A 23,380-nucleotide genomic window follows, 5' to 3' on the forward strand; every position below is an offset into this window, starting at 1 on the left:
TCTTCTTTTGGATTCTATTGGTTGTTTGTTTGGTTGGTTGGTTGGTTGGTTGGTTGTTTGTTTGGTTGGTTGGTTGGTTGGTTCATGGTCTTTGAGAACAAGTCTTCTCTGTAGTCCCACCTAGCCTGGTACTCATATGTAGACCAGGCTAACTTTGAACTCTTGGCAATCCTCCTGCCTCAGCTTCACCAGTTCTTGATTGCAGACATGCACTACTATATCTGGCTCTTTTCTTCTTCTCTTAAACAAATAACAAGTCAAAGTCAATTGTGAACTATATAGGGAGAAAATTAAATATGATCAAATGTTAATATTAAAAATCACATAGCTTAGTAATGACTTGTTTAACGATGCTTCTTGACAAAGTGAGCAAATGGTCATCAAAGTAGAAACAAAATGTCCCTCAGTATCTGTCTATGACAAGGTTCAAAGTAAAGACTGCCAGGCACGTGTATGATAAAGTGGGATCTCTTTCAATGCAGCCGGGAGGACGGCACAGAGAAGACGGGACAGCATTGCAGCTGGCCAAAAGAAGGTACAAACGGGAGTGGGTGAAATTTGCAAAACCCTGCAGAGAAAGAGAAGACAACTCAAAACGAAACCCAATTGCCAAGGTGAGCCATATTGACATAAGCCCTGTGAGCCTCAGAGTAAATACATGTATTACATGCAAATTAAAGATAATATAGAAATTCCACCTAGTAATATATAACCTGGAAAGTCCACAGAACAACAACATATTATCTCCAACAACAACAGTAATGTTAAAAATAAGAAATTAAAAGATAGAGGAATGATAGCCTTTAGAGTTATATAATAGGATTAAAAAATGTACTGGATCATTTTAATGTATAAACTGATGTGTGTCCAGACTCTAGTAAACACAGGTAAAAGGAGAGAAAGGTGACAGGTAGATGATTGGATTGACCACGGTTGGGGAAACTATTGAGGCAGGACAATGTGCTAGCTCATGAGCAATGTACTAGTCTCTCTGTTAAATAGCTTTAAAATTCTAGAAACAGAAAGCCGTTTACATTCATTCATAATTTGAACATCAGTTGCTTTATTCTTTCCCTTCCCCCTTCATTGTCACTTCCTACAACCTAGAGAAGCATCCTTTTGAAAAGTTAATGAATTTCGAAAGTGAGAATTCTGTATCCAGAAGAAATCTTCTCAATACTAAGTCCCTGTTGTTTTCTTATAACTTTTTAATATTCCCATCATGGTACCACAACCCAAATAAGCATTCCAAAGCCATGATGATTAGTCATTCTTGGTTGCACTGGTGAGCAGAACAACCATACTTGCTACTTGATCCTGCTCTCCAGTAAGTTAAGTAGAGCAAGAAGTAAATGTACTGTGATGGACAGGGGGACCAAGTGAGGTGGAGGAGGCAGGAGAAGTCTTGTCAATGATCAGCTGGACATTTAAGCCATTTTCTTTTTGTTTGTTTGTTTGTTCATTTGTTCCTTTTCTTATAGATTACTTCAGATTTCCAAAAAAACCAGAAAATTACCTACCGCATTTCTGGAGTGGGAATTGATCAGCCCCCTTTCGGGATCTTTGTTGTTGACCCAAACAATGGTGATATTAACATAACAGCCATAGTTGATCGTGAGGAAACCCCAAGCTTCCTGGTAAGTTCTCAATCAAGTTAATCCTTCTTCCTGTGCTTTGTGAAGTTAGAATGTCTGGTAGGTTTATAAGAAAAGGGAATGCATGTATTGGTCTATTAAAAAAATAATATTAGTCCCTCTATCAACAATCTTCTGCAATGACTCATGTTTTTGACATAATATATTCAGGGAGTGCCTAGGGTAGGCTGGGATTTAGCACACAGCTTTCTAGAACTTTATCCTGCCCAAATACAACAGCTCTAAGGAAGGGCAACCAGGAACCTTGGTCTTTGCTCACAGTTTGGAGAAGTGGTTTTTCTTCTTTTCTCACTAAGTTCTGTGTATGTCAACATTGGTCTAATTTCTATGAGTTTAATAATATGCAAACTAATTCCATACAGTGACGATGTATATTCTCCCTGTGTTTCTAGATCACATGCCGAGCACTAAATGCCCAGGGACACGATGTAGAGAGACCACTTATATTAACAGTGAAAATTTTAGATGTCAATGATAATCCTCCAATATTTTCACAAACCATATTCAATGGTGAAATTGAAGAAAACAGCGCTTCAAGTAAGTCTTTTACAGAGCCAGCCACCTCTGATCCTCATAGCTTTCAATTACACGTATCTTTATGCCATTTTTACAAACTGTTCCATTAGTTTGTTCAGTCACAATGATAAAAGAATCATTATGATAGTCTGAGATTTCTTTTCCAAAATTTTGTAGTTAACTAACTCTTAATTAACAGTTTCATCAGAATTCTATTTGCAGATTATGGCTCTGTCACCAATTTGGTGTCTAGGTACAGAGCTTCAGTGTGAGCAACAGTGCTGAAGAGGCCAGTTAGCCTGGATGCACAAGCACCATGTTTTCATATCTTAAGGGACAGAGACATATTCACATTATTTGTATCATTTGGAAAGGAAACATACAGGTATATCTATGAAGAGAAGAACTTCAAACAGAAGAGAGCCTCAACTTCAACAAAGCCAGGGCTATAAGAGCATTGAAAGAATTTTCTGAAAGCCAATAAATTCTAGAAAGAGACTGCAACCCTGACATACTTTTTTTAAGCATGCAGATAGTTTTAAAGTATTCGTTTTTAAATAGGAATCAGTGCTAAACTATTTTGACTATTTAATGTGAATGTAATCTAGGACTCTGTATAGTCTTTGATGATTTTCCTATTTTCCCAGATTCCCTGGTAATGATCCTAAATGCCACGGATGCAGATGAGCCAAACCATATGAACTCTAAAATTGCCTTCAAAATTGTCTCCCAGGAGCCGGCAGGCGTGCCCATGTTCCTCATCAGCAGAAACAAAGGAGAAGTCCGCACTTTGACCAGTTCTCTTGATCGAGAGGTAAAACAAGCTTCTAGGAAGCATCAGAAACCTAAAGGGTTTGATGGCAAGCAACCCATGAGTGAGGGATACCTCCACCTTGACTGAGAATACAAACAGAAGCGGGGAAGGCTTCTAACTCTTCACTGAGCCACTCTGGGGGAAGTGGCCTGCAGGGTATGACTCTGCTGTGTTAGAATTCATTCCTGGGACAGCGACCTGTCACACAACAGCTCAAATGGGAAAATTAAGGAGAACAGTGGTGTGGAGAATCAAAGACTGCACTGTGATTAATTCCTAAAGACTTGGAGAGAACTCTTAGATGAAGAGGTTTCTATTTGTCATAAAAGTTCGGTGGCGTACCTTTCCTCTAGATGTCTCCATTTAATTTTACCTCTGCTTACAGAACATCAAAGAATGTCTTCTCTCATCGTCTCCTCCAATACTGTCTATCTCCACCACGACGGGCTACACAGATCCATTACTTTCACATGATCTTTTTCTAATAGACTTGTAGGAAAACTCCACTGGTAGGAGAAGCTTCTCTCAGACAATCACATCCCCCTGCATCGCTGTAGCCCTCCCTTTCCCCTCTGATTCCACAACACTACCTTCTCAAGTTTTCTAAAGAGGAAGACTCTTGTAGCATTCATCCCTTCACCCAATCATCTGAAGCCCCACCAGTCTATCCTTGCCGTGAACAACTAACAGTGTATAAGAGCCATGATTCACGAACTTAAATACTTTCACTATCTTATCCAACAAAAGCTGGACATTCATAATCTTTGACGATTAACTTTTGTTTTTTTTTTTTTCTCCAAATTTAGCAAATTAGTAGCTACCATCTGGTTGTGAGCGGTGCAGACAACGATGGAATAGGACTGTCAACTCAGTGTGAATGTAGTATTAAAATTAAAGATGTCAATGACAACTTCCCAGTGCTCAGAGACTCTCAGGTACATCCACTTATCCTTGAAGAACCATTTTTATATACGCTTTATGGTTTAGCATCCCAATTCATTAACTGCCTGTTTGGTGGCTTTTTAATCTTCTGTGCTTTTCTGTTTTTTTTTTTTTTAAAAAAAAAAAAAGCTTAAAGGTAAGAATTAAAGAGTCAGTGTGAATTAACACATGCTTTGAGAAGCCAAGATTAATACTACTTTAAGTAAATGTAATTCTTAGAGTTACATTTGTAATTGTAAATTGTAGCGTTGACTCTTGAGCACCCATCTAGAGGTTCTAGCAAGTGAACAAAGCTACTCATTCTTGACTGAAGAGCATCCTCCTCTGTTGGGAGGTTCATTCAGGGAGCAGGGAAAGGCACGCTTGCCTAGCCAGCTAGATTAGCCACACAACCCTGGCAATGCCCAGACTGACAGACTATGCTGCGGTCAGGTCATCCTCACAACTCCTAGCACTGACTCTGAAATTCTGTGTCTCTCTGTTTCAGTATTCAGCACGTATTGAGGAAAATACTTTGAATGCAGAGTTACTCCGATTTCAAGTGACAGACTGGGATGAAGAATACACGGATAATTGGTTGGCTGTGTATTTCTTCACCTCTGGGAATGAGGGGAATTGGTTTGAAATTGAAACAGATCCTAGAACCAATGAAGGCATCCTGAAGGTGGTTAAGGTAAGGTCTGAGTTTCCTTAGTGGGTAAAAATATTCTATAGTAACTCAAATGACTAGTTCTACAAACAAATTACATTAATAATGTTACCACTTTAAAATAGAAAACATATCAAAGTAAATAACATTTATTTTACTATCATCATCATCATGGTTGCATTGTCTAAAGACAACTTCTCTTGATATACCAATTTTTTTCTTCCAAGCTACTGTACTTTCATAGAGCACACACACACACACACACACACACACACACACACACACACGCATGCATGCACACATACACACACATGGGTGGGTTTGCATATTCTCAGGACAGGAAAGTGAAGACACTTCATATATTCATCAAATTCACTGTCTGCAATTGGATTGGAGTTCAGAAGAGATGAAAATGCATGTGACTGTAGCTTAGGAACTTGTCAATGTGTTTTAAATGCATTAGCTATTGTCCTCACAAAAAGAAGTCATAATTTCTCCAGAAAATGGAACCTGCTAACAAATTGTGCTAGGTGAAAAGCAAAAACTGAGTAAAAGTTCAGTTCAACATGACAAACTCTCCATCTGGAATCACTTCAGGACAGTTGTACCTGTGAATAGCATGGATCTACTGATAGTCTTTGGCATAAGGTTTTGGAACATTCTGGAGCTTCTTTAACACCTTGGATCTGGTGTAATGATGAAATGATAATATTCTATTAACAAAGAGACTTCTTAAAGATTTACAAACATTTCCTTATCACTCCACATATCATAGAGAATGTTGCGACTTCTGAACCTTCAAGGCCTGGCAATAAACTCCAACCAACATTGTAACTCCCTCTTTCCTGTACTGTGGTCTCTACTTATGCCTTCCCTTCCACTGGGAAACTCTGAGTTTCCAGGAGTAGTCACTACAGTTGCTCAAATCCAGATCGTTTAGCTTAGAAAGTATTCTACTGATAAAAAGATATTACTGTTTTCTTATCTCTCACCCTGAGAAGGAGGAGGAGGAGGAGGAAGTGGAGGAGGAGGAGGAAGTGGAGGAGGAGGAGGAGGAGGAAGTGGAGGAGGAGGAAGTGGAGGAGGAGGAGAAGGAGGAGAAGAAGGAGGAAGAAGAAGAAGAAGAAGAAGAAGAAGAAGAAGAAGAAGAAGAAGAAGAAGAAGAAGAAGAAGATGATGATGATGATGAAAACGATGACTATGGCGACAATAACGATGACTAATGAATGAAAACCTAAATCTAGGATTCCTTTGGGCCACCTTAGTTAAAAATAATTAAGCAATATTAATATTAAAAATAATAGCCGGGCAGTGGTGGCACACGCCTTTAATCCCAGCACTTGGGAGGCAGAGGCAGGCGGATTTCTGAATTCAAGGCCAGCCTGGTCTACAGAGTGAGTACCAGGACAGCCAGAGCTATACAGAGAAACCCTGTCTCGAAAAACAAAAAACAAAAAAACAAACAAACAAAAAAAATTAAGCAGCTATAAGTAAAAACACTTAAATGTGGTTCTATGAAGAGTTGGGTCAATTGCTCACTGCAATAAAAAAGACTTGGTTGGGTTTCTTTTTTTTTTTTTTGATAAGCAAAATGAGGCAATTTGTCCTTTAAACCTTGAATTTTATTTGTCAGAGAAGACATTACTATTTACGAATCCAATGAATATTTTATTAACAGCCAATGTTTCTCTTTATAACAATGTATCATAAGACTTCATTTGTTTAGTGTCACAACAACCTGATGAGGTTAGGTTTGCTTTTAAATAAGAAAAGTTAAGGCCTGGGATGTGACATAGTGGGAGTGCACTTGCCTGCCATACATAACACCCTGGGTTCAATTCTCAGCATTGAGAAGAATAATTTTTTAAATAAATTAATAAAACACACATAACATTTAGAAGGGAGAAACTGAGGACCTGAGAAAGCAAACCCTGTGCTTCCCATCACACAGTTCAGACATTACAGAACAAGGCTCAAACCACGTTACCACCAAAACACAGGAATTCTTTAAGTTCTATCTCACAACCTAAAAAGGCTAATGATGTTTTGATGGTCTAGAAAGGAGACTTTGTGTTTTATAAACATGTTACCAAAATGTGGCTTGTGACTCAAGAATCCAAAGACATTCTCTACTTGACATTACGATGTTTTTTTAAGCCATTTTACCTAGTCATATTCTTACCTGCATGGTTGTGTCCATCTCTCGGTCTCCCGGACTGTGTTTGTTTTGTCTTTTGTGACACTTTCTTCTGTCTAACTTGGCTTTACCCCAGGCTCTGGATTATGAACAGGTGCAAAGTATGCAATTTAGTATTGCCGTCAGAAACAAAGCTGAGTTCCACCAGTCAGTGATCTCTCAGTACCAAGTGCAGTCAACTCCAGTCATAATTCAAGTCATCGACGTCAGAGAGGGAATTTCATTCCGTCCTTCTTCCAAGACATTTACTGTGCAAAGGGGTGTAAGCACTAACAAATTAGCTGGTTACATCCTGGGGACATACCAAGCTATAGACGAGGACACGGGGAAAGCTGCCTCCTCTGTCAGGTAAGGCAAGGTTTATGTCCTATGAGTCCTTACTGTGGTTTTCATCTATATGCAATTACAACACAAATGTTCAGCCAACAGGCTGCCAAAAAGTGAAGTTAAGGAACTAGCTATCAAGAAGAGATACACAGATAATTTATTAGAATATACTGTGCCATGAGCAAAAACATGCTTGTAAACTAGTCAGAATTAAGAAAGAGGGATGCCTTAGCCTGTTTGGAAATCAGGAAAGAACTTCACAGCTGAGTCTTGCAAAAGGATAAAGATTCAAAACAGGAGTGAGTGCCGGTGAGATAAGTCTCTGTGGCGGCACAGACAAAGTCAATAATAGCAGAGGTATAAACCACCTTGCAGAGTAATGGCCTGAGTGGAAAGAGCAGAGGCTCATAGCTTACTTACCCTGTTTTATTGTTTTTCACAGCCAAAGACTGAGTAGCCAGACTAATGCATATGTAAGAATTTGAAGTGTTGATTTTTTTTATAAGATTGATTCATGTTTATTTTATGTGTCTGTGCATTGTGTGTGCAGTTATTCAAGGTGCCAGAACAGGGCATCAGATATTCTAGAACTGAGCTGCCATGTGGGTGCTGGGAACCAAACCCAGGTCCTCCATAAAAGTGACTAGTTCTCCTGAGTACTGAGCCATCTCTCTAGCACCCTGATATTTTTTATTAAGTATATACACAAGATTTCAGATCATGCATAAATATGTTGATTGCATAAGAAATATTTATTAGGGCTTGGAGAGATGGCTCAGTGGTTAAGAGTACTGACTGCTCTTCCAGAGGTCCTGAGTTCAATTCCCAGCAACTACATGGTGGCTCACAACCATCTGTAATGGGATGACATCCTCTCCTGGTGTTTCTGAAGACAGCAACAGTGTACTCACAATACATGAAATAAATAAATAAATCTTTTTAAAATACATGAGGAAGGAAAGAAAGAAAGAGAGAGAAAGAGAGAAAGAAAGAAAAGAAATATTTATTAGATAAATAATATTTTTCTATGATAAAACAGATATGTCCTGGGTCGTAATGACGGTGGTTTGCTCGTTATTGATTCAAAAACTGCTCAAATCAAATTTATCAAAAACATTGAGCGAGATTCTACTTTCATAGTCAACAAGACAATCTCTGCTGAGGTTCTGGCCATAGACGGTAAGAAAGATATTTCAATGGTTTTGAATGAAATGTTATTTCAAATAGCATCTCTTCCACAGTAGATGCTCATGACAGTTTTATATATTTCCCTTATCACTAAAGATCATTATCTAGGGACTTTGGGCCTTGAGTCTGAGATACCACACCTGAACCTAACAGAAACTAAGAATTTCCACTTCTCAGCTTAGTTGGTAGCACCCGTAACCCTTTGGTTCACTATGAGTGAGGGAGAAAACGTGTGTGTGTGTGTGTGTGTGTGTGTGTGTGTGTGTGTGTGTGTGAATGTGTGTGTGAGTGTCAGTGTGTGTGAGTGTGTGTGTGTAAGTGTGTGTGAGTGTGTGTGAGTGTCAGCTTAGTTGGTAGCACCTGTAACCCTTTGGTTCACTATGAGTGAGGGAGAAAACGTGTGTGTGTGTGTGTATGAGTGTGTGTGAGTGTGTGTGTGTGTGTGAATGTGTGTGAGTGTGTGTGTGTGAATGTGAGTGTGTGTGAATATGTGTGTGAATGTGTTTGTGTGAGTGTGTGTATGAGTGTGTGAATGTATGTGCATGAATGTATGTAAGTGTGTGTGTGTGTGTGAGTGTGTGTGTGAGTGTGTGTCAGCTTAGTTGGTAGCACCTATAACCCTTTGGGTCACTATGAGTGAGGGAGAAAACGTGTGTGTGTGTGTGTGTGTGTGTGTGAATGTGTGTGAGTGTGTGTGAATGTGTTTGTGTGAGTGTGTGTGAGTGTGTGTATAAGTGTGTGAATGTATGTGCGTGAATATGTGTGTGAGTGTGTGTGTGAGTGTGTGTGTGTGTGAATGTGTATGAATGTGTGTGTGAGTGTGTGTGTGAGTGTGTGTAAGCTTAGTTGATAGCACCCATAACTCTTTGGTTCACTATGGATGAGGGAGAAAATGAGTGAGTGTGTGTGTGAATGTGTGTGTGAGTGTGTGTGAGTGTGAGTGTGTGTGTGAATGTGTGTGAGTGTGTGTGTGTGGTGTGTGAGTGTGTGTAGTGTGTGTGAGTGTGTGTGTGTAAGTGTGTGTGTGTGATGTATATTCATCTATATATGTATGGGGGTGCATGTGCCAATGCATTTGTAGAGCCCAGAGGAAGATGTTGTGTTTCATCAGTGTGTGCCTTAGTCACTTGAGACAGGCTACCTTGCTTAACCTGGAGCAATGAGGGTACCCAGCAGGCCCTAGAGGCAGGGCTATGAGTAAACACACAGCAGCCACAGCTGTTTACATAGTGCTAAGGATCCAAACCTGGGTCCTCATGCTTGGACATCACGTTTTCTCATCCACTGAGCCACATCTCTAGCCCCACGAGAACTTTTTTGACTCACAAAAATATTTGAGTTTTAGAGAACCAGTAAAAACTCCTATAGACATCAACAAATGACACTGCAAATATACCCTTACTTTGTGAGTTTTCTATATAGAACCTGCATAGTCATACCATTAAACAATAACATTTTCTCTCCTGAGATGTCGTAAAATAATATTCATAGAATGTATATTTTCCCCATCTGTAAAATTAATTTAGACTCAGCTTAGTAAACATTGAGAAATAAGCATCACAAATATTAACATTTGGGAAAATCACCCTAACTCACTATATCCCACCTGGGAGAGTTTTATTTTGTTGTTTGCTGTCAACATTTTCAGATTTTCTTCTCTAAATTGTTTGTTTTTTGAAGTAAGTAGGGGCTCATATATAGATCTGACTCTGTGGCTCACTGTGTAGATGAGGCTGGTCTCAAACTCATACAGATCCACCTGCTTTCTGAGTAGTGGCTTTAAAAAGCCAGTGCCATCACACCCAGCTCCAGTAAGCTTTTAAGTCTTAAGCAATAAATATAATGTCTTATTCCAAATACTTGGGTTCAAGTTGCAGGCGCAAGAATCTTTTGTCTCCTGATTACAGATATGGCCACAGCTTTACAAGCTATTATTTTTATAATGATTTTATTTGTAATCAGTGAATCAATTACTTTGATATCAAGAATATTTGACTAATACTAATGCTGCTTGCTAGAGACACTAGGCAACTTGGTGAGCTTAAATTGTTTTATTAGCTACAGAAATAGGATGATGTCCTTTTACTCCTGAGAATAAAAATATAATTTTTCATGAGAAGTTACCCTAGCTTGAAAGCAAAAAAGAAATACAGAACACTCTTTTTCTTTTTAAGATGAATGCAGTGGCACACCTACTCTCCCAGCTACTCAGGAGTCGGGGGCAGGAGTCCACAGACAGCTTGAGAAACCTAGAGCAACTCTTCATCAGAGAGAGGGGAGTGGAAAGGAGAGGGAGAGAGAGAGGAGAAGAAGAAAAGAAGGGAGGGAGAGAGAGAAGAATGGAAGGAAGGAAGGAAAAAGAAACAAACAAACAAAGAGAGAAAGGAAGGGAGGGAGGAAGGAAAGAAGGAAGGAAGGAAGAGGGGAAGGGAGGAAGAGGGGAAGGGAGGGAGAAAAACAGGCAAAGAAAGAAAGCTGGAGAGACAGAAAGACAAGAGGAGGGGAGCTGAACAATACGGAAGAAGGCGGGGGGAGGAGTCAGAAAGAGCAAAAGGCAGGCGATTTTCTGTGCTTTACTCTTTGCATTTCTTTAACACTCAATTATTATTCTTACAGAAAACACTGGTAAGACCTCCACAGGCACAGTATATGTGGAAGTGCCCAGTTTTAATGAAAACTGTCCATCAGTTGTCCTCGAGAAGAGAGACATCTGTACTTCTTCACCCTCTGTGACCCTCTCAGTGAGAACCCTGGACAGGGGTACATACGCTGGCCCCTACACAGTGTCTCTGGAGGAGCAGCCACTGAAGCTGCCGGTGATGTGGACCATCACCACACTGAACGGTGAGTTAGACTCACTTCCATAGAAAAACAGCTGCGGCTGCTTTGTATTTCCGGAGGAAGATGAATCCCTTTGACAAAGGTTCTTTCTAAGAAAGACTGAGCCCATTTCTTTAAAACTAAGATGTGAATCTGTTCTCTTCTGAGGAGAAGAGGAACGATATGAATTCTATCACTCACTATTTGCTGTTTCATGGGTTTGTTAGTATCACTGTTGAGCTAAGGTCTCTGTGCAGCCCAGCCTGGACTGGGGCCTGCCATTTAAGAGGCAACCTTGAGAGCACGGAAGACTGACATCTACAGACCCACTAGCCAGTGAAGAAGAGTGAATCCTTCCCTCCTAAAGTGTATCATATTTACTATTTCCTGTGGTTTTCAAAAGTCTCATAGACTTAATAAAAGTCTCCCTTCCTGGACTGTGCAGTGACCATCAAGCTACTTCTAACCCTCCATAAACTCATTTTCCTATGGCTGTTTTTGTACAGATCTTACTTTTTCTCATGGATGTGCTCCATGGTACCCTGCAGTCATATGTTAGCCATGGCCAGAGATACCAAAGATTTTGCTCTGCATGACCTCCCCCCTGTCACTTCTGATCCTATTTAAAGAGATAGCTCCAAACTGTACATGTTCCATTGGTCTCCAAATAGTTTACCAGATAGATAAATTGTCAATGAACTGACAGCTGGAAATACAGCTCAGTGGTCCTGCACACACCTAGCATTCACAAGGTTCCAGGATCAATTCCTGGGGAGTAGTGGAATGGGGGTGATTGAATTGAGTGTGCTTGGGCAGTGCAAACTGGGTAGCTGCGGCACAATGTCAGGGGCTATGTGGGTTCCAGAAGGGTTCAAACAACACAGCATTGCTAGGGTCCCTACTTAGGGAGAGGTGATATAGAGATGGGCAACCAACAAGTGATGCTCAGTGGTCAGTCAGTGGGCCTCAGCACTAGGAACCCTGTTACCTAGACACTGGGCATGAGAAACACAATGAGCAGATGAGAGAGCATCCCCAAAGATGAGAGTGTATTTCAGTGAGTCAGATGTGGTGTCGGAGTTAAAGGCATACATGAGGCCAGTGAGGCCATGTACCTGTGAGTATTGGTACAGACATACAAAAGAGTGGGTAAGGCCAGGCCAGGGACCTGATATTTGTGTGATGAGCATTTCCCATCCTCTTTAGTGGGAAAGGCAACATAGGGCCTTTTGGAGGAGACTCGTGGACCTGTCAGACTACCAGAAAGAGTGACAAGAAGAGGATCCAAGAGGCACCCAATCTTTAGGCTTCTCTGGGACCCATTGTATGAAGAAGAATTATCTTGAGCCACATAGGGATATCCAACCCACAATGTGGGGGCTGCAAAAGTATATGTATATGTATATGTATGTGCATATTTATATATATATATGTATACTTTTTTATATATATGTTTATTTTTTCATGACAATGTGCTTCATGATACAACACTATGAAGTTGTCTTCTAATGATTTGAATCATTACTTAACAATCAGACTAAACCAAACAAGCAAAAACAATGTCTTAGTGTTTTAATTTTACAATTTTACATTGGGCTGCATCTATAGCTATTTTGGGCCACGTGTGGTCCACATGCCACGGATGGAACACTTGTGACAGACAGACCAACACACTCCAACCTCTTATACCACTCAGCACTGCTCCAATCACACCAGCTCTGCTATTTGTGACCAGGATGCCAAGACAATTCTACCACCATTATCACAAACGAGAAGTTTTAAGACCAAATGATGCCTCGTTTCACTGTTTGATTTGGTTTTGCTTTTTTTTTTTTTGTAGCTACCTCAGCACTTCTACAAGCCCAGCAGCATGTGTCTCCAGGAGTATACAATGTCCCAGTCATCGTGAAGGACAATCAGGGTGGGCAGTGTGACACACCAGAGAGCTTGACCCTGACAGTGTGTCAGTGTGATGACCGGAGTATGTGCAGAGCCCCATTCCCGAGCAGAGAGCCTAACACCTATGGGGAGTCATCTGGGAGGCTGGGACCTGCTGCTATTGGCTTGATCCTGCTAGGACTCCTGATGTTGCTATGTGAGTAAACAGATATATTCTTCAGAGTCCATGGCAGCGATGTCATTCACAAAAGCCATTGTGCTCATCTGTACAATGTGAGAAGTGTCATTCTCTAGCTGCTTGACGGGCCAAGCTGAAAGAAATTGCAGGAAGATTCTGAAATGAGTTTAGCTTGTCAGTTAGCAACAATTTAAATATAGCAAAACTGGTCATATATGCAAACATTTTGAGGAAAAAAAAAACAGGGCTGGGGGACTGGCTCAGTCAGTAAAGTGTTTTCTCCACAAGCTGAGGAACTGAGTTCGATCTCCAGCACCCACCTAAAAAGCCAGGTACAATGGAGAATGCTTATATACCAGCCATAGCAAGATGGGAGGCAGAGACAAGCTAATGCCTAGAGCTGCTCACTGGCCAGCTAGCTTAGTTTACTTAGCAAAGCTCTGGGCATGGAGCGTGCCTGCCAAACAAAAAGTGGACAACACTAAGGGATGATATCCATGGCTGCCCTCTAGCCTTCATAAGCACACTCATCCAGGTGTGTGCTCATAAGCATATTCCACACATATGGGGGAGGGTGGATATGAGAGGGAGAAATTATAAAGCTATTCTACATTCAGTCAATAATGTTCACACTTAAAACGGTGCCTTTATGCATAAACATGGGCTTTCTAAAATGAACATAAACATCTCAGATGCATAGACAAGTCTTGCGAGACCCTAAAATAAAAGGATGCTGGTCAGATAACGTTAGAGAGGACCCACATTAAGATCCACATCCAGGTGCATTAGAGAGGACCCACATTAGGATCCACATCCAGGTACGTTAGAGAGGACCCACGTTAGGATCCACATCCAGGTATGTTAGAAAGGACCCACGTTAGGATCCACATCCAGGTGCACGTTAACAGAACTTCCAGTCTGAGAATTTATTGTTTAATCCAACAAGTGCTCAAAACAAAGTTTATGCCTCGTGTGTATCCCTTTAAAGTGTCCATACCTGGGCTGCAGAGATGCCTCAGTTGTGGGGAGTACTTGTTTTTCTGGCAGGGGACCCAAGTTCAATTCCCAGCGCCCATGTGAGGCTCACAATCACCCATAACTCCAGACTCTCATGTAGTACTTATTTTATATACATATAAAAGTTCTTTTTAAAAGCATTCTAATGTTCACACATAGTAGTGAAGACATTTAGGGAAATTACATGTCTGTACTACCTCTTTATAAACATGCATTTATTTTATTCAATAGATAGACTTCTGAAATTTTTCATTTTAGTCAAAATTTTGTTCATCAAATGGTTCTCTGAATGTGAGAGTCCTCTACCCTCTAGTTAAAGGAACTGTGAAAGGAGTTGTATAAACAAGAGATCCTTAACAAATTCACAATAATTCCTTAGTTTATTATTATGTCATAAAACATTAATGTTAAAACAAATTCTCATGATAACATTATACTTCAACTGTCTTTGGAAATATCATGTCCCCTTTAGGGGACAGAGAGATGGCTCAGTTATTATGAGCATATGGCTCTTGCATAAAACCTGAGTTCAGTTCCCAGCACATATTTTTGATGGCTCACAACTACCTATAAACCCAGCTTCAGGAGATCCAGTGCCTTCTTCTTCTTGCCTTCAGAGACATGTGCAATCACATGTACATACCTACACACAGACACATACATATGCACATAGTTAAAAATAAAATATTTTAAAGATAAATCCAAAGAAATACAATTTATATAAGCCCTATATTAAATTTCAAGATAGTATATCAATTACATCCCATCTATTTTGTAACTTGACCTACTTATAAAGTCATATAGGACTGATCCAATTTGCATAATTATGTAGTTCATTCTAGCAATGCTAGCAGGTCTTCATAGCATACATCACTGTCTTCCATCTATCAGACAACCATGATGAAAGCACCATTTCATTTCCATTTTGAACAGATGAGTTAGCTGAGCAAAGAAATATCACAGAACGCATTTGGGGTTACAGAGCTGGAGAGCGGTGCATCCAAAGCGCAAACCTTAGCAGTCCGATTTAGAGACTGAGCTCCCTAAAACCCTTCAGTGAGCTACTCAACTTGTAAGTGGGCAGGTCAAGCATAGGGTTCCTGTGGCCTTGACAGGACAGAGAAGATGAGTCATTGACAACAGAGAACGATAAACACCTGCTTTCAAAAATTAGTATTTCTGGAGCTAGAGAGATGGATCATCAGCTCAGAGCCCTGGCTGCTATTCCAGAGGACCTGGATTCCAATCTTTCCACCCACACGGTAGTTAACAACTGCCAGTAACTCCAGTTCTGGGGAAACTGACACCTTCTTCTGGCTTCTGCATGCATAGGGCACACACATGGCACACAGAGATAGATGTAGGCAAAACACCCATGCGTACGAAATAAATGTTTCCAAAAGAATATTTCTTAGCCCATTAGCAGAATGATGCAATGACTGGAAGATCTTCCATGCTACGGATTCTCACTTCACAATTAAAAGTGCACTGATAAGGCCTCTGAGCTTAAGAGAACAGACTCTGAATGCAACCCAAGTTCCAGTTCCCAGTACCTCGCACCCCCAATACTCACATGCATCACATGCACGCACGCACACACACACACACACACACACACACACACACACACACACACAGAGCACTGACAGCCATTGACTAAACCATCTCTAGTTGCTCTTGTACTTTGCTGGTCAATTACCATTTACTAAGAAATTACTAAAGACCAGATTGCTGAAGTGTTGTCAAAACCACCTAAAATCTTGCCTATGGAGGTATCCTAGTTATGTGCATATTTATGGGACACAATAGATACACTCACTATATATAAATACAACAATAATAGTAATGATTTTTAATATATACTATGGAAAAGGATTGAGAAACTGTACAAATCCTTCAATAAATGTCTCTGCCTTCTTCTTTAGCTCATGATCATTGGAAAATTACCGTGTTTCACTTACTAAATTGTGTACTATAGGCACCAATTTTGCTTCCATTAAATATAACCCTTTAATGTTTAAACTATTGTGTTGCCTTTGTAACATTTTGACAATGGCTATGTTAAATAGTTTCCAATGGATTCAACCATTCTCTGTCTCCTTGTTCCTGACCAGTGGCCCCACTTCTGCTTCTGACCTGTGACTGTGGGTCAGGTCCCATTGGAGGAGCAGGGACAGGTGGCTTTATCCCAGTGCCCGATGGTTCGGAAGGTACAATTCATCAGTGGGGAATCGAAGGAGCTCAGCCCGAAGACAAGGTGAGGACTGAGTTTATAAAGTAGTTCCTGCAATTATGTAGCAGGAGAATGATTCCTGTAGAAATAGGGAAGAGGAACAGAGGGATATCGAGGTCCATCTCGGTCCTCAGTGGGGAGCTGAGACTCGTGCATGGGAACTTTTAGGATGCCTGCTTTACAGATGTCACATCCAAAAAATAGCCACTCCTAGAAGAATTGTAAAACCATCACTTACAAGGGACCATACTTCACCTATATTGCTCTGAAATATATTTATATAATTTAATATATTAATTATTAATATATTATTAATTAATATATTTAATATATTATTTAATATATTAATTTATATAATATAATTATATATATATAATTTGCAGGAAATCACAAATATTTGTGTTCCTCCGGTCACAACCAATGGAGCAGATTTTATGGAAAGCTCTGGTGAGTGAACGTCAAATTTCTTTGTTTACTTAATTTGTACTGGGATTTGAACTCAGGGCTTCATGTACACTAAGCAAGTGTTCCGCAATGAGCTACAGACCCTGTTCTTTCCTACGCTTTCTATTTTTGAGACAGGGTCTCACTAATTTGCCCAGGCAGGCCTTGAACTTGAAGTCCTCCTGCCTCAGCCTCCCAAGTAGCTGAAATTTATTTTTGAAATTTGTCTCCAAAAGCAAGGGTGGATTAAAGAACTAGTCAAAATTAAGGAGCAGTCAATAATTGCACGTGTGTGTGCACAACAGGAACCATCACCCCTGAAGTTAGAGGCTGGCTTAATATTTCTATTAATTAATTAACCTTAATATTTCTATCCTAATTCTTCTGGCATTAGTCTGCCCTCCTTGAGTTAATTCACTCGATGATGTCACTGTTTTAAAAATCTAAAGACTTTTTAAATTTATTGTTTTATTTTCCTTCTGGGTACTTTGCCTTCATTATATCTGTGTACCATGTGCATGCCTGGGGTTATAGTCATCTGTGAACTGTTACATAAGACACTGAGAATTGAACCTAGAGCTTTCAAAAGAGCAGCCAGCGCTCTTAACCTCTGAGTTATCTTTCCAACCCCTAATTAGTATTTTTTAATTTGGAAATATTTTACAGCATTAGAAAATTCTAAATAAAAATGTAAGCCAAAACTGTGCCCACCACTAACCCTGTCTATGGTAGCTCAGGTAGGGTTGTGTTTGCCTGTCAGGTCTCATGTTAGCACATCCGTGCTTCATGTGTGTACATCTCCACGGTGTGTGTGTGTGTGTGTGCAGGTGTGTATGCATGTATGTGTGTATGAGTGTGTATGTATGTGTATGTGTGTGTGTGTGTTCAATCCTGCCCCTTTTCCTCATGTAACAGCATGAACTATGTCCAGATTTGAGTTAAGTTAGTCATAGTCACTATGGGGCATGACGACTGAAGCCTGGCATTTAAGTGAATTTGTTATTGCTTTGTATTTACCAAGTGACTATTTTAATCATGTTATCTCATTGTCGGAAGTATACTGCAAACTATCGAGCAATAAGACCTTCAGTCTTACTGGATTTTACTCTTAATTCTATAGTTAGCAAGAACCTGCACAAGTTATCTCCAATTGCCAGCCTTTAGCAGCTTCTCTGATTCTCCCTTGCTTCTCCTGTTATTGAGCAAAGACTAAACTCAGAATTGCCTGTAAAAGTTAACAGGTGCTGAGCTGAGAAATGGGTCAGGGGTTAAGAGTGCTAGCTCATCCTCTAAAGGCCTGGCATCGTTCAGTTCCTGGTACCCACACTGGGTGGTTAACAAACACATTTAACTCCAGTTCCGGGGGTTTGGACATCCTGCTCTGACATCCTGCCTGTGGACATCCATACACATGTGCCCATATTCACACACACACACACACACACACACACACACACACACACACGCACACACATAAATAAAATGTAAAAGATTAAAATAATCTAGGAAAGCATAATATGAAAGAAACGGGAAGATCAACCTTAATTCTGTACATTTTCCTTGGACATCACTTATTACTTTGATGGACATCATGGAGGCCCTCCCTCTCTTCAGTTTCCACACTGAAACTCAATGACCAGTTTGATTGCAGTGTTAGTGTTCCTGAGAACACAGGAGTTCTGAAGTTGTCCATGGCTACTTGCTGACTATTGGGTCTTTCCACTTTCTCTGTCTGTTTGTTTCTGGCTATGGCCACTGACAATGTATTTCCCCTGTACTCTTCAACTGACATCCGTTTTCAGGGCCTTCCACCTGCCCCTTCCCCCTGAACCCCCACTCTGTTGCTCTCACATAAGTCTACCAGAATGTCAATGCCCAGCCATATCATTGCGCTTGCCCTCTAAATGTTGCTTTACATGGTAACTGCTCATGAGCATCAAAAAGGAAAGAACTGTGGGGACTGAAAAGATAACTTAGTCAAGAGCTTACTGTGCAAGCATGAGGTCCTGAGTCATCAAAAGAGCTAAGCATAGTGGCACGTGCTTATACTCACAGCACTGGGGAGGCGGGAGAGGCAGTTCCCCGGTCTCACTGGTCAGAGCACCTAGCAGAATCAGCAAGTTCCAGACCAGTGAGAGACCTTGACTCAAAAAAGATGGACAGGGTCCTAAGGAACAACCCCCAGGATTAAATTCCTACTTCTACATGTACACATATGCACAGACACCCACATGGACATGCACATGCCTGTGAACATGCCCACAAGTGTACACACAGAGGCATATACAGGAGCTTTAACAAAAAAAAAAAATCATAGCATGAAATATTAGAGATCTCTCTTTCTCCCCGTCTCTAGAAGTTTGCACAAATACATACGCTGGAGGAACCGTGGTAGAAGGTGCTTCAGGAATGGAAATGACTACCAAGCTGGGAGGGGCTACTGGATCAGGAGCTGCAGCGGCACTTGGTCCCTGTTCCTTGGGTCATTCAGGAACAATGAGAACGAGGCATTCCACTGGAGGGACTTTGAAGGACTATGCTGCGCCCGTGAACATGACTTTCCTAGGCTCCTACTTCTCTCAGGTAACTGGGTAGCAGATTGTCAGGCTTAGTTATCTCATTTATACAGATCATCTGCTTACTTAATGGTGTATGTTCACTCTAAGAATCATTTTTCTATGCTTTTTAAAATGTAAGGAAATAGAAGCTTCCTTTTGTCAAAATAAATCAGGTAATTTTGGTGGCTGTCAAAATTGAGTCACTAGTTGAAACTCCCAAGACAAACTGGCAAGGATTATGTTAACACAAAGTCCCTGTGGAGTGAAAACTGTCTCGATGCATGTTGGAAAATCTGTTCCTACCACAACACACAGATTAAGCACTCCAGTGATAAGATCCAGACACCATATACAGTTCCTATGGAGATTGGAATCCAGATAAAATCAAGAACTAAAACATAAGCTAGGTTAGATTCTTTGATGGAATGTCAGCCACATCGGCAAATCCCCAAACAGGAATTTTCATTAAAGAGTATTCCCTGAAGCCACACTCAGAAAGACACATATCATGCTTTCTCTAATATGTGGAATCTAGATTTAATTTTATCTATGACATGAAGGTAGGAGGGGATTGCTCAGAAGGAAGAGGCGAAGGGAGGATGACAGAGAGGAGGAGGGACACGGAATGGTAATGGGAAGAAACTATCTCGTGTTTTCTCTCATTTGAAAAAAAACATATTTAACTATATATTAATAGATAGGGAATGAAAGCTTAGGAGGAAATCAAAGGAAAGGAAAGGGGCTAGCAGGAGAGAGACAGGAGAGCAAGAAAGGGTAAGGCCAGTCTAAATAAACACAAAGATCAAGGATATATATGTGTGTAAAGATGTCATAAACTCATTCTATTGAGCACTAGCTAAAAAAACACACTAACAATAAAAATAAATAAATGAAAACATTTTAGCTAACCAAGGGGGAAAAATAACCAAACAGGTATAAAAAAGAAGATTCTCATCACGTGTGTGGAATACCTAATGTAGGTGTTTTACTCCAGCCTTGAGGTTCATGAACAGGATCCGATGGTCTTTATAAGGTTCATTCCTCCTTCTCCTCCATCTTTAGAAATCATTCGCCTATGCTGAGGAAGAGGATGAGCGCGAAGTGAATGACTGTTTGCTGATCTACGATGACGAAGGCGAGGATGCTGTCCCCCGTTCTCCCACCCTCAGCTCCTGCAGCTTTTTTGCCGACGAACTAGACGACAACTTCTTGGACTCCCTTGGCCCCAAATTTAAAAAGCTTGCAGAAATCTGTCTCGGTATTGATGACGAAGCCAAGCAAGCAAAGCCAGGCCCTAAAGAAAGTCATGCTGGGGCTGACACCTGTGCTCGCTCTACGGAAGGCTCTCAGGCAGGTTCTAACAGGTACCAGACTTTGCCTGGCAACCTGGGAGTCACTCAAACGGGTTCTAAAGTGTGCCATACATTGTCAGGCAACCAAGATACTTCTGTTTTATCCACTTCTGGGTCTGTCCACCCTGCTGTTGCCATCCCCGACCCTCTGCAGCTTGGTAACTACTTGCTCACAGAAACTTACTCAACTTCAGGTTCCTTTGTACAACCCACCACTGTCACTTTTGACCCATGTGTCACGCAAAACGTCACTGTAACAGAAAGGGTCATTTGCCCCCTTCCTACTGCTTCTGGCAGCATAGTGGCTCCCACAGAGCTACGAGGCTCATATAGCATGCTCTATACAAAAGAAGCCTGTTCCCACCTATGACCAAAGCACACTGGAAAAACATACCAGGCAAATTGGGATATTTGTACCTCCATATCTTTTTTAAACCCAGCACTGTTGGACTAATTTGGCTATTAGTGGATAATCTCTGATCATAAGTATAATTCAAATATATATATTCCACATATAATTCATATATGAAAGCTGGGTATGTTGTCATTTCTAATTATCTGATTTTTTTTCAACCAGAGTAAACCTGTATATATATATTTTTTAATTTTCTAAGATGTTAGACAGGAATATTTCCCAAGCATCTTCACATTTCTATAGTATCAACACCAAAGGAAGATGCCATTGCCTTAAAATGCAGTGTGGGTTAGTAGATTAGCTTCCTTGTTGAGTTCAAGTTTCTCTCTCTACCACCCATTCTGGTGTCATTAATAAGGATGTGAGAGTATTAGTAATAATAATGGGAATTTGAGGTGCTTGGTGTAGCTTACAGGGCATCTTGGGATAAAGGCAATAGAGACAGCTGGGGATTTTGGTTTTTGGATTTTTGTTTTGTTTTGTTTTCTTGTTTTGTTTTGTTTTGCTCAAGTCCAGTGCTGTGTGTGAGCCTGGTTAACTTGCTCTATCTATATGCTGTGTATCTTCAAAATAAGGCAATTTTGAAATACAAATGTCATAGAACATGTAAGAAAATTCAGTATGGTGTAAATAATACGTTGTGTGTACTTTGATCTAGCCCAAGAAAAATACAGTGAACTTCCTCATCGACACTCCTAGGAAGCTGATCCTCTGTCAGTCTTTAACAAAGAAATCTTTATTTTGTAAGTGCCAGGGAGTAGAATGACTCAAAAGATGTGCAGTGAGGTTCATGAAGTTAACAACGTCTAACGGGGTCTGTGGGAATAGAAAGCATGGCTTCTCTTCTAAGCAAAAAGGGCTGTGGAGAAACACGGAGAGAAGTGCGTGAACGTGTATCATTTTAGGAAAATAGTGAAGTAAGTGTCAAGTGAAAAAAGAAATTGTCCAGCTGTAGGAACTTAATGCTGTATGTTATGAAGATGGTATGTGAGTAGGCGTGTAGAACAGAAGTCCTCAGCCGCCCTCGTGCTGAGACCCATTAATACAGCTCCTCATGGTGTCGCGACCCCCAACCATAGTTTTATTTGCATATCATAGATTATTATGTAAATATCTGATATGCAGGATACTTGACATACAACCGCTGTAAATGGGTCATTGGACTCCCCTCAATGGAGGCTCGACTCACAGGTTGGGAAGCACTGGTTTAAACCATATCGCATGAAAGTCACCCTACAGGAATGTAGTTCTGGTCATTTCCGGTTATTCATGACCCCACCCTTCAGCCCATAGAGAATACCCTACCTCACCTGCTTCTGGACGCTATTGTCTTAGCCTAATATCTCCAAGCTTGTTGTCCAGCTCGGTTATTTCTAATAGTATAAGTAGGTCTTTTAATTTTTCTTTCTGAAAGTTTTTGTTTTTGTTGTTGATACTGGTGTTTGTTGGTTGGTTGGTTGGTTGGTTTTGTTTTGTATGCTTTCTTAGGGTTTTTTTTTTTTTTTTTTTGGAGACAGGGTCTTGCTACAGCTGAGGCTCTCCTAGCACCTGCTATGTAGTTATGCTAAGCCTTGAAGCTGTCATTCTCCTGATAGTCTCCTGAGTGCTAAGCCATGAGAGACCACATGCACTAAATTTCCTTTTATAAGAAAAGTTTTAAATTGTTATCTAAACCCTGGGTATTAATTATGTTTTAACTCTAAAAGTAAATGCCATCTAAAGATACTGAGGTAGAAGCAAACACCTAATGACATTGGATTCATAAAGTAGATACAAAGTATCTAAAAGATAGGTGGAAACAAACCTCTAATGTCACTAGATACATAAAGCAGATACAAAGTATCTAAAGATAGGTGGATGCAAACACCTAATGCCCCTAGGCCTACTAGCTCTCCCTTTGCTAGTATGGCAACTACCAGGAATGTATGCAATAGGACAAGTGTGCTGGGAAGTCATGTTTCCAAGACAAGGCTTTCAGTATGCCTGTAAGAGGGGTCCAGCCTGTGGTACAGCCTACCCTTTACTTCTGCCTAGCAATGTGCTCTGTCCCAGAGCTCAGACACTACTCTGGGCTTCTGTAGTGAGTTGCTCTGAGTGAGGTACTGCCATGTACTCAAATGCTAAATACTGACCCCCAAGATCTGCTTCTTCCCCCCAACCCCCAACAACAAGCAGA

The 23,380-nt window shown here is 40.6% G+C and overlaps 1 protein-coding gene and 1 long non-coding RNA gene across 2 annotated transcripts in view; one reads left to right on the top strand and one right to left on the bottom strand.

The window, feature by feature from the left end:
* The window catches only part of Dsg3 (desmoglein 3), a 31,766-nt gene extending 9,501 nt beyond the window's left edge, over window positions 1–22,265 (top strand). Inside the window, exons 3-16 of the mRNA XM_031365051.1 lie at window positions 483–614; window positions 1,482–1,637; window positions 2,048–2,192; window positions 2,819–2,985; window positions 3,792–3,920; window positions 4,415–4,600; window positions 6,850–7,121; window positions 8,140–8,279; window positions 10,905–11,132; window positions 12,949–13,203; window positions 16,317–16,459; window positions 16,819–16,882; window positions 19,236–19,462; window positions 20,500–22,265. Coding sequence (XP_031220911.1) covers window positions 483–614; window positions 1,482–1,637; window positions 2,048–2,192; window positions 2,819–2,985; window positions 3,792–3,920; window positions 4,415–4,600; window positions 6,850–7,121; window positions 8,140–8,279; window positions 10,905–11,132; window positions 12,949–13,203; window positions 16,317–16,459; window positions 16,819–16,882; window positions 19,236–19,462; window positions 20,500–21,159 — 2,904 coding nt within the window. The 3' untranslated portion in view covers window positions 21,160–22,265. The remainder of the gene's footprint in view (window positions 1–482; window positions 615–1,481; window positions 1,638–2,047; window positions 2,193–2,818; window positions 2,986–3,791; window positions 3,921–4,414; window positions 4,601–6,849; window positions 7,122–8,139; window positions 8,280–10,904; window positions 11,133–12,948; window positions 13,204–16,316; window positions 16,460–16,818; window positions 16,883–19,235; window positions 19,463–20,499) is intronic.
* Window positions 23–7,017, bottom strand: LOC116086884. The gene is made up of 3 exons (XR_004117174.1): window positions 6,759–7,017; window positions 1,521–1,691; window positions 23–240 (listed from the first exon to the last, which is right to left on the bottom strand). It is a non-coding gene; the product is annotated as an uncharacterized LOC116086884 (long non-coding RNA).
* Window positions 22,266–23,380: the final 1,115 nt, after the last annotated feature.

Source organism: Mastomys coucha, unplaced genomic scaffold, assembly GCF_008632895.1.
Source record: "Mastomys coucha isolate ucsf_1 unplaced genomic scaffold, UCSF_Mcou_1 pScaffold13, whole genome shotgun sequence".
In the NCBI taxonomy this organism is placed as follows: Eukaryota; Metazoa; Chordata; class Mammalia; order Rodentia; family Muridae; genus Mastomys; species Mastomys coucha.